The 11,143-nt window shown below is 35.5% G+C and overlaps 1 protein-coding gene and 1 long non-coding RNA gene across 2 annotated transcripts; one reads left to right on the top strand and one right to left on the bottom strand.

The window, feature by feature from the left end:
- Window positions 1–87: 87 nt before the first annotated feature.
- On the bottom strand, window positions 88–1,007 carry LOC133997030 (uncharacterized). Its single transcript, XR_009927238.1, has 2 exons — window positions 611–1,007; window positions 88–579 (listed from the first exon to the last, which is right to left on the bottom strand). It is a non-coding gene; the product is annotated as an uncharacterized LOC133997030 (long non-coding RNA).
- Window positions 1,008–2,169: 1,162 nt separating this feature from the next.
- On the top strand, window positions 2,170–6,788 carry ndufs5 (NADH:ubiquinone oxidoreductase subunit S5). Its single transcript, XM_062436582.1, has 3 exons — window positions 2,170–2,243; window positions 3,983–4,202; window positions 6,576–6,788. The coding sequence occupies exons 2-3, from the start codon at window positions 3,987–3,989 to the stop codon at window positions 6,678–6,680; spliced, it is 321 nt and encodes a 106-aa protein (XP_062292566.1). The 5' UTR covers window positions 2,170–2,243; window positions 3,983–3,986; the 3' UTR covers window positions 6,681–6,788.
- The last annotated feature ends 4,355 nt before the right edge of the window (window positions 6,789–11,143 follow it).

Here is an 11,143-nt window from a genome sequence, read left to right as displayed (position 1 = left end):
CTCCTGATGAATGTATTTGTTTGTCCCACTTTGTTTTTTGAATGAGCACTTGTGCACTTTATCTGAATTTTATCTTATTTATCTTTGTTTTGTTTTTTGTTTGTTGTTTTTTTTGCTATTCATCATCTGTTGCTATACTGTAAATGAGTTTCAGTCTGTGGTACAACCAAAATAAATCACCTACCAGAAGGCCTTTTATGTTGGATGTAACTAAAGAAGAGTTTGGTTCCAAAATATCTCACAACCATTTCTGAAAACGCTTTATCAAGTTTATCATTCAGTATTTCCAATTTATAGGAGATCCTAGGTGTTTTTTTAAAATACATTTTGTGATCCAAGGAATATAATTAACCTATTTTTTTATATTTTATTCTATTAATTTATGCCGTGCTAATCAGCCTTTAAAAGTCAGTGTCACTTTTTCCAAATGTTGTGCATTTTTTTGGAGCCAAACACTTCGATTATCGATGCCGATAAGCTTTTCTTAAGCATAATCACTAGCCTGAATTGTTTCTTAGCTTTGTATCACCTCTGTGCTTCAGTTTAAAAAGAAAAAAAAGGTTTCCTACGAAGGTTTTCCTTTAATCTACGAGGAAAACCGCTCGGAAACCATCTTCATCTCAGAGTAGCTTTATGGATTTAGCTGCTTATATGACTTGACAGTGCTTTGTTTGGTCTGCTGCACTTATCACATGTTTCTGCCTGCCTGCCTGTGAGGAAACACTCGAATGTACCACGGGCGGAAACCCGAACTTCCTGAAAGAGTCCGAATGAGTGTTTATGGAAATGTCCCATTAAGAACACAGGTGGTCATTTCTTTATTTGAAACAAAAAAAAAAAGGTTTAGAGTATATAGATAGCAATATTTAAGTGTTATTAAACTGTTTGTGTATTTTTTCCTGTCACTGTTAAAGCCCTGCCCTGTGTGGGGTTGTACATGCAGGACTGTGAAAGACATCTTGTGGACTTTTGGGGAAAAACAATAAATAAACACAATCTAATGTTTCACCAAAGCGATGAGTTGTTGTTTCTTATCCTGGGAGCGAAAATCAAATGAAAGATGGTGAGTTATCTGTCAGACAAACAAATATTTATAACTGTATCGTGACCAAAATCATTGATGAAATGTTACAATAACTGACACCGAAAGAAATCATGAGAATATATTAATGTGTAAAATTATCCAGAGTAGTGGAAACTTAAGTTGTACCTTTTTCACAAACGTTTATCTTGTCAAACACATTGTTAACCGTTTAATTGCATCATTAATGTCATTAGTTCCAGCTGTGAAAAAGAGACTTTTATTAAATTTACAGTAACTGACAGAGAAAGTTTGGAAACCACTGCAGAGGAATTAGAGATGCTTTAACCTGATTTTTTTTTGAAAAAATTAAAAATATTCAGTACATTGAGATAAAATGTGTTAAAGCATGTTTTGTTGAGAACTGTCATACATGTGTGCACATTTTACACAAGTACACCTAGTAAAAAGAATGATTTTTTTTATTTAATTGAGTTAGTTATTTATCTATATTTGGACTGGGCTATAATAGACAGTATTATATAAGATAAGTTAAGATATTCCTTTATTAGTCCCACAATGGGGAAATTTACATCACTGCAGCAGCAAAGTGGATAGCAAAGATGGAAAGAGCTTCAATAGAAAGAATAAGGAACAATAAATAATAAGTAAGTACACCAGCAATAAAACAAACAAACAATAGTAAACAAATATATAGTAAAAAAAAGAAGAAGAAGAATGAAAGAAATGTTTTCAGTATAGCACCTTTGACAGAAATAAAATTCACAAAGTGCTTCACAGAATACAAAAAGACCATTAAGTCTATAGGTATAGACTGATATTATAGTATCTACTAATACTAGGTATAGACGTATATTATAGTTACTATAATAAAAGTCTAGTATTAGTTTATACTATATAATATAGTATATACTAATACTATATAATAGATTATATACTAATACTAGGTATAGACTTATATTGCTTTAGCAGACGTAATGGAAAACATACAATATAATAATTTAATTTGCCACTCGGGGAAAAAAACAACAGATTTTTATCTTAGTTTTAATTTACTGATTTTCTCTACAGGCTGTCGTAAAGCGGCGTGGATACAGGAACTCTTCACAGCAGCGTCCATTGCTTTACGGCGGTGTTTTGCTCAGCCGTAAAGCAGAACGTGTGGATCGGAGGAAGGTTAAAGTGACTTCTGATAAACACGGTAAAAAAGAAACCATTTCTATTTAATTTAAGCAGTTTAACACCATTTAACAACTATTTAATAGGTGTTAAAATGACTGTAATGGTTTAAATAGCGTTAATATGTCAGTGTAGTTAAAATAAAGCTGTCGTCATTGAAGCTAAATACTGCTAAATATCAGACAAGAGGACACATTTAACTCATTAATGTTGTTATTGTTGATGTTTATTGATTTAAAATAACGAGTTAAAGCTTTTATATTGAGGTGTTTTGTTTAATAGAGACCTATAACCTGCTGGATCTCTGTTAGTTAGCTCCAGGAAGCTAACAGGCTAATCTTAAAGCTAGTTTAAAGAAATAATAAAGGACAAAAACAGTAAAATCCTTCATAAGATGTTGATATTTTGTATCTGGCAGCTTAACATATGGTGTTATATTTCTATCAGTGTTATTAAAGCGAGTTCGTTTAAAGGAATAAATAAATATGATGCATTAAATTCAATCCTGAGTGAAGGGAAACATAATTTAATGATATTTAGAAGCTGATTCTCTGTTTTATATCAACATTTACATTTATAAAGAAGTGTTAGATATCGTAAGAAAATACTTAACGTTGTTTAAACCCATTTACAGATTTGTGAAGGATTTATTTTGCTTGTGAAAACAGAAAAGAAAACATGATATTTCTCCCACTAGGAAACATTAAACCAGGTTTTTTGATCTGGACCTGGTCTAATGTTGTATGGATGGGGGGAATGTAATGTATGCATTTTCATCATGTAGCTATATGACTATTTTTCCTGGATTTTCCTCAATCACAATAACAGTTTTATAAGCAGAGGTTCATACCAAGAGGGATTCATCTGTTAAGTTTAACTATGAAACCAAAACGAGCCTAAATGATAAAATATTACATTTTCTTAAAGACCAGAACAGTATGTGAAGCAGAGGAGGGTCTTCATCTTTACTCAGCTGTACAGAGTAGTAGTGTGCAGAGGAGTATCTGCAGGTCTCGAAAAACCTTCAAAGGCATTGAAATATTTTCTTCCACAAAAAAAGGCCTTAGAAAGTATTAAAAAGTCTAATTTAATTTACAAATGTCTTGAATATTTTCTTTAGCTAGTCATAAACAGTAATGTTGTCTATTTTTGTGTCTGACTGCTGGCCATCAGGTGATGTTATACATCTGTAAACTTTACTACTACCATCATACTTGAAACAGGTGTTAAATTGTGTTCTGTGTGGTATTAAAAAGGTATTAAAGTTGTAAATTTAACTTAGTGAACCATGTAAAACATCTTATTCAGGGTTAAAAATTAACTTTTTTGTCCACTGGCCAAATGACTTGTGAATGTTAAAATTTTACCAGCTACTCCTTAGATTACCAATGTTTTGTTTTTTGGGTGTTTTTTGGCTGGTGAATGAAGCAAATCTACCAACCATTTGGACATTTTAGCAGCATTTATCTGGTGCTAATTTTGAGCCTTACACCTTACTTTATGGAGGATGTTTTTTTACTTTATGCTCTAAAATGTTGTGCTTTGCAGATACTGAACTACTGCCTTGGTTGAGGTTTTCTAACTTGTCAACTCAGCTGATTTATTCAATAAAAATAACTAATGTGGACAAGGCACATATTTCATCAGCTGTTGTCACTCCTCATCTCATGAAATGCCAGTTTTTTTCTAGGCTAATTTTCTCCTTCTCCTCCTCCATCTGTCTCCTCTACATCTCGTTCCTCCCTGTCTCTCCTTCATCAGCACCATGCCTTTCGTTGACCTGCAGTCGCGGCTCGGCCTGGACTTGGACCGCTGGATGCTGCTGCAGAGCGGCTCCCAGCCCAACCAGCGGGCATCACGCTGCCACGCCTTCGAGAAGGAGTGGGTCGAGTGCTCCAGCGGCATCGGGCAGACCCGCGCCAAGAAGGAGTGCCACGTGGAGTTTGAGGACTTCTACGAGTGCATGCACAGGCAGAAGACGGTGAGTGTTTGGACTTAACAAGAGAGTCAAGAAAATAATGAAATGTCAGAATACCTAATTTAGTTGTTGCATGTGGTTTGTGGCAAAAGTTCAACCTTGGAAAACATTTTTTTAAATTAATTCTTACTCAATAATGTCTGTGTGAAGTTTCTGGTTCTCATGAAGTGCCTTAAAACAAGAGAGCTGAGGCTGTTAAATAAGCAGTTGTAGGACTTAACTAGTAATGAGTCAGTGACTAATAAGGGTTGGCAAGATGAGCAATTCAAAAATATCTTTAAAATAGTTTTAAAAGCAGCATCAGGTTTGTTAAAATGTACATTTTAGTATTTTTGAAATAACAAAAAAATGATAATTAAATATTTTATCCACCTACAGTGTAAGTTAAGTGTACTTACACTAATAATTACTTCCTGTTTAACTTGATTCCCCAGATTAAATGTAATATGTAGAATACATAAAACATAATCCTCTAATATATTCCATCAAAATGGATTAAAAGCAGAAATATTATGCTGGGTGCACAAAAAAAAAAAGTGTGCAAGTTATTCATACGTTTATTTTTTATTAAACCCTTTAAATTTGACTAAACAACTTGGACACAAAGAAAAACATGACTGACCCAAAATACAGAGTCAGAAAACAGACTGTGATCACGTAAGTACGACATTTTTAGCAGAGCTGAGTCATAGTCTGAGACAGCGGGGGGGCAGATATTACAGTGAAGGTCACTTACACTGCTTGTTTGTATAGATATTGTGTCTGATTTGCGTGCTGGAACAAAACTCAACCACTATAATTTCCCAGCAGGCGATGACAGTGCACGCTGTGACTCGTGGGTTTGTTTGTCCTTGGCAGCATCTGCTTTCTCATGATCTGACCTGTGAAGTTAATCACACTATAAAGATAAAACCACAGCATGAGAATATAAAGATGAATGGTTATCAGTCTCTGTGTGCTGTACGCTGCTCTGACTTTATTTATGTCTATGAGAGACTCTTTTTAATCTTTTAGAGTAAAATCTGGGGGATGTAATTAACTTCAAACATACAGGGATACACACATTTCAGACCTCCAGGACTTTTTAACTTTCTTTCACATTCAGAGTAAATTTATTTTTTTACACAAATAAACAGAAAAAGTCACAGATTTCCCTTTTTTTTACCATAAAGATTACTTTTCTGTCAGTCGGTATCAAAGAAGCTTAGTTGCAGTCGTGGTGCTTTCATGTTATAACACTTTAACTCCACTCTTCAAAAGCTCGGTACAAACTTAGAGGCTTTTCTGTATCTGCATCTAGGTCAGCTTTTATTCCTTTTATCTGTGATTTTTTTTTCTAAGTGTGAGTGTAATTGCCTCCAGCAACTTCTGACTCTTCTGTGGCTTTAATATCTAACAAGTTGGCATTTCTGTTAACTTAAGCAATGTTTAAATTGTCCCTTTTTTTAATAGTATTTTGTGTGATGGATGGTAGGGACGAAGAGAAAGCTGCAGGGGGAAAAAGACTAGAAATGAATAACATAATTGTTCTGGGAGAAAGACAAATAGCACCAGCATCTAATTCTCTAAATAACGTCAGAGTCAAACTGCGGTCAGCCTTTATTGCAGCGTGTGTGTGCGTCAGCAGGGGAGTGATTGACAGCTGCTGCTCGCTGTGAATGTGCAGCAGCAGCAGGAACGTCATCGCCGGGATCGAGACGCCTCGATTTTATGCTTCTCAGCCACGTCTCCTCCTCCTTTCAGACATGGCGAAGAGGATAAACTGAGTGAACTGCTGATGTGAGGATGAATGTCAGCTGAGACAGATTCAGGGTCTGTCATGAAATTCACATCAGCTGAAGTTTAAATGTAGTTTTAATGTTAGATGTTTAAAAAGCTGAATGGTAAATCAAAGAGGGCGGCGTTCTTTAAGAGCAAAAAAGAGCTGAATGTGAGTCGTGGTGCAAGAAGAAGAAAAATCACTTGTATATTTGACGCAAATCCTCCTGAAGACAACATGAAAAATGTCTTTTAAACCCTATTAGGTCACATATCTGGTCATATTGTGCATTTATTAAACAAAATATGCCAAAAAAAACCTTCAAAAAATAAATTTCTTTGTTATTCTTGTATCATGTCTTCCTCCGAGAAAGCCCCATCCATTTCTTAGCGGTCCAATCAAATGCAAAGGATTTAATTTAAATCTCTTATCACTGTACAACTCTTAAATATTCTGTTTTATGAGGAAATACGTCACAATACAGAAGTTAAACAAGCTCTACCTTCTCTTTCCACATCACTTTAACATCTCTTTTTCCTTCCTCTTCCCCTCTGTTCATCCTCACCACTCTCCTCTTCTTCCTCCTCCTCCTCTTCCTCTTCTCTTCCTCCCTGCAGCACCAGAGGCTGCACGAGATCCGTAAGCAGCGTGACAAGATGATAAAGGAGGGGAGCTACACGGCGCCCACCTGCCACTCAGGCAAGACAGACACTTCACCATGAGGGAACACAACGCTGTCCGCAGTTCTGCTCTTGTGTATATTAAACCAGATATTAACTATTTCCACGTCACCTGTACAAGTTTTCAAATAAATGTTATCATTCACTGTCTTCTTTTTGGCTTTTACTTTATGTCTCCTTCTCTTTCTTTTTTATTTATAGTGTACTGAGATATGTGCAGATGTTAAAAAAAGGAAAGTAGTTAATATATTAATAATGCTGTGATAACAGGAAGGTGATTTTTACTCAAGTGGTTACACACAAAAAGACAAAAACAGTATAAAAGTAGTTTAATTTACATTTTTTAAAGATTCAGATGTATTTATATCAGATAAACCAGTTGCACAAATCTCAGTACTTAAAAAAACACTTTTTTCCAAGGTGGTTAAAACTCAGTTGGTGATACTACAGGTCTTAATTCTTAATACTTTAATTCATAATTAGATTTATATTTAATTCAAACCATAAAGAGTATAGTATCACCAAAAAAAATAAAAAATAAAAACATGATCAGTAATATAAAACTGCTGTATAAACATCTGCAGACAATAATTATATACTATAATACTTCAATAATTCTGACTTTCTAATAATGTAGAAACATCATATGTGTATTTTTCTGTTTTATTTGTTTAATCACAAAGCTTCATGTGGATTATTAGGTGTCAACTGTTAATTATAAGTGATCTGAAAGCAAAATGCTCCAAATGCTCCATCCAACAAATCAAACCAGTCAGTGTGTGTGTGATGATGTGCAGCAACTCAACACATATCACTTAATATTCTTTCCACGTCTACTTTTATGACCTTCAGTGTATCGTCCCTCCGGCTGTGGTCGTCTGTAAATCTGTTTAAATCCGTCCTCCTGGCTTTAAGTGGAAGTTAAACACCAGTCCATTTCTTTAACCTGCTGATCTGATTTTAGTCAATAGTTAAACTAATTAGTGAGGAAAACACTCTCAGGGGGGCTGCTGGACCACTCTGTTGAGAGACACGTATGAATGGATGCTCTCTGACATCCTCCATTCAATTAACAGAGTTTATCTGACTGATGGGATTAGAGACGCAGTGAGCTGCCACTAGATGGCGCCAACACCACAGATAATGTCATTTAAAACTCTGTAATCTCAGATTTTGTAAGGAAATAATTCTGCTTTTCCTCATTAATTTACTTTAATTAAATCTTTACAGTTTTGTGGCTGCATTTATTTTAATGATATTTATTCAGAGTCCACAGGTTGAAGTTCTCAAGTTCATTTGTATGTGCAGAGTTCAGTTTAAAAATGAAGTATGAACGGTGCCATTATTAATATTTATATACATTTGGGAGGGATTACATTCTGCAATCACACATATATTACACAAAATAGCTTTTTAAGGTTAACACTGATATTTTTTAGAATAAATCTGACTGTTCTTAGGCAAAAAAAGTAAAGATTTGAATATATTAAAAGTTAAAGTCCATCAGAAATACATACATGGCACAAAAAACACATAAAATGTAATATTTGGATAAAGTTTAATGAGTTTTGTTGGTGGCAAATCCTACATTTTTTCTATTTGGTCTTTAAAAATATCTATTATTGTAAAATCTTGGTTACAGCCTTCGTTTAAGGTTGATTCACTTGAGTAGTAATTATCACATAAAACTGTCAAGTGTGTAAGAAATATACCCACAAGACTTCAACAAATTAAAAACTAAACTTATTATGGATTCATTACATAACAGGATTATCTCTCGCCCCTGTCGAGGCCTCTCTTTTTAAGAAGTGAGGCTCAGATCATACAAGTGCTAAATGCCCCAAACTGTTAATGTCAGTCTGAGATGAAAGTGAAAGATGTTTTGACACTGACAGAAACAGACAAGCGGCCCTCGGCAGTATTTCACAATCTTTAAATGTCACATCATAAAATCTGACCCATTAAACTAAACACTGAGGTATCTGACTGTGTGTCTGTTTAGGCTGATGTGTCAATGAGTAAGTTTTTCCATGTGAACAATGAGATTTGTGTGTGAAGGCGGTCGTTTCGTTGTCGTCCTCTTCAAATCTAAATTGTTTTTTATTCAATTGAAAATTACAGATGATTATGGCTGCATTGCAGAACATTACACATTACCTACTGTAGATCTATGACTCACATTATCACAAGGTTTCAATTGGGCAAATTAAGTTTCGTCTGGGTTCGCAACCTTTTTTTTTCTTTTTTTTTCAATTTGGTTGTTTTACAAGACAAAAATCTCACAAACACAGACCAGCGCAGACAAGTCAGGACCTGTAGCTTTTCATACTGAAGGATAGTCAATACAATGTTGTTCAATAATTAACTGATCATGAAACAATGAGCAGTGATAGTAGTGAACTTTACCCCTCGTTTAAGTTCATGTGGCCGGGTCAAACCATTAGCTGCTGTTTGAGTAAAGCAGCAGCAGCACAGATAATCCTGCTGTACTGTCCTGCAGAGAGAAAGAGAGAGAGAGAGAGAGAGATAGACAGAGGGAGAGAGACAGAGGGAGAGAGAGAGAGAGAGAGAGAAAGAGAGAGAGAGAGAGAGAGAGAGAGAGAGAGAGAGAAAGAGAGATTCGGGATTATCCTGCAGCAGAGCCCAGACACCGATGACCACCACCACCATCACAACCCCCACACAGCTTTTCCACCAGTGATACCCGTTTGACCCCGCTGCTTTATCAATCTGAGTGCCAGACATGCTCTCAAAAGACAGACTCATCATCAACCAATACAGGAGCCTTTTTTTTTCATTAAACAGACTTATCGTGATAACCATCTCTCCTCCAATCAGACTTCCTGCTCCGTAATGTCACATGAAGCTGAAGCTCATTTATTGTCTTTTGTTGTAAAAGAAGTGAAGAATAAAAGCTACTTAATGCCTCAATAATGCAGAGAAATGATAAACAAAAACAACCTCTCTGTAGTGGAAGAAGCTGCTGCACACATATTGGATTCTTGCTCTGCTCTAACTTGATAGTGAAATATTTTATATGCTTTATTTTTAAATTCCCAAGCTAATAATGATCTTTAAACACATTTCCAGATGGGTTAAATAAAAGGAAGCTTCACACAGTCATGGTTATTATATTTCTCTTCATATAATACAAATATTATGTGCTCTGTTAAATCATCGGACATATTTCAAAAGCAGTAAAACCACCACTGAAGATGGAAATGTTTAACGCTGTATTAAACCCTCACATACTGTTCATGTTCTGACTCGTCACAGTATTTCCTCACATTAGTCTCTATACCAAACTTCTGAACCACAAATCATTCATAAAGACCTCATCAGTCACAGATAATCATTATTTATACCCTAAATGAAGCTTTCAGAGAGCAGAGAGGCTTTATTCTTTAGTTTTATGATAAAAAAACAACTATATAAAGAAATTACATTATGGACCAATGGGCATCAAGCTGTAGATGTAACATTATACATTATACATATTGTGTTGCCTGTTTCCACATTGAGCCGACCAGGTCCAGCAGGTCTTCTTCACAGCAGACATTTTGACTTATGGTAGCAGGGAATACACAGGTGTTACTGCTAACATTACAGATGGTGTCCCAGTAAGTCATGACAGCGTGACAGAGAGTCAGTATGTACAGTACCAGGAGACTGAAAGTAAAGCAGATAAATCAAAGTCAACCATCCACTTTTATTATTTACACTTGTGCTTTTCTTTCTGTGACACGTCAAAAGTCCAGTTTTGACTCTTTTAGCTCTGCTTTGGTCTCCACCACCTACAGAAGGTCAAATCTGAGTCTACAGCTAAAAGCTCCACTATGTTCACCAGCTAGTAGCCAACATGGACATAGTTTGATGTATATTTATTGAAGCAAAATGCAGAAAAGACACTTATAACTCACAAATAAATCACGACATACAGGAAGTGTGTGACATTAACATGCGTCTCTGGTGATCCAATCACAAGCGGACAACCTGAGATGCATGTTAAGGTTTAATCAGGGTCTCAAATGTCTACTGAAGAGATGAAAACATCAGATCTGGGTGGAGCGATTAAGGGACTGTAACACTCCTCAAAGTAATAAATGAAACATATAAATATGTTTTTGTACTTCTACAATGACCTCCAACTGGGAAATTAGCGCTACCAGCTGTTTATCTCGATAACCCAACTCCAAATATTAGTATAACTGCAGAGGATGGAATTTTATTTTGCTGATTTTCTGGAATAATTTGCGCAACATTTAGATGGAAACTCCAGCTAGTGTAAATTGTGGGTCGTAAAGCCAAACAATGAGATAAAAGATGCAAAAAAAGCTTTTATTCTCCTCCAATAATATTCTTTGGGTTTACTCGCTACATGCAACACATTTCTCATAAAACTAATAAAAAGTACAGGTGGAGGCCCCAGTCTTAGCTTTGCCCTGGTCCCCAAATTCACTACAATCACCCCTGTGTCTCCCCTGTATTCAACCTACTATCAACTG

This window comes from Scomber scombrus, chromosome 16, assembly GCF_963691925.1.
Source record: "Scomber scombrus chromosome 16, fScoSco1.1, whole genome shotgun sequence".
Taxonomy (NCBI): Eukaryota; Metazoa; Chordata; class Actinopteri; order Scombriformes; family Scombridae; genus Scomber; species Scomber scombrus.
This window is presented reverse-complemented; position numbering and strand designations above follow the sequence as displayed.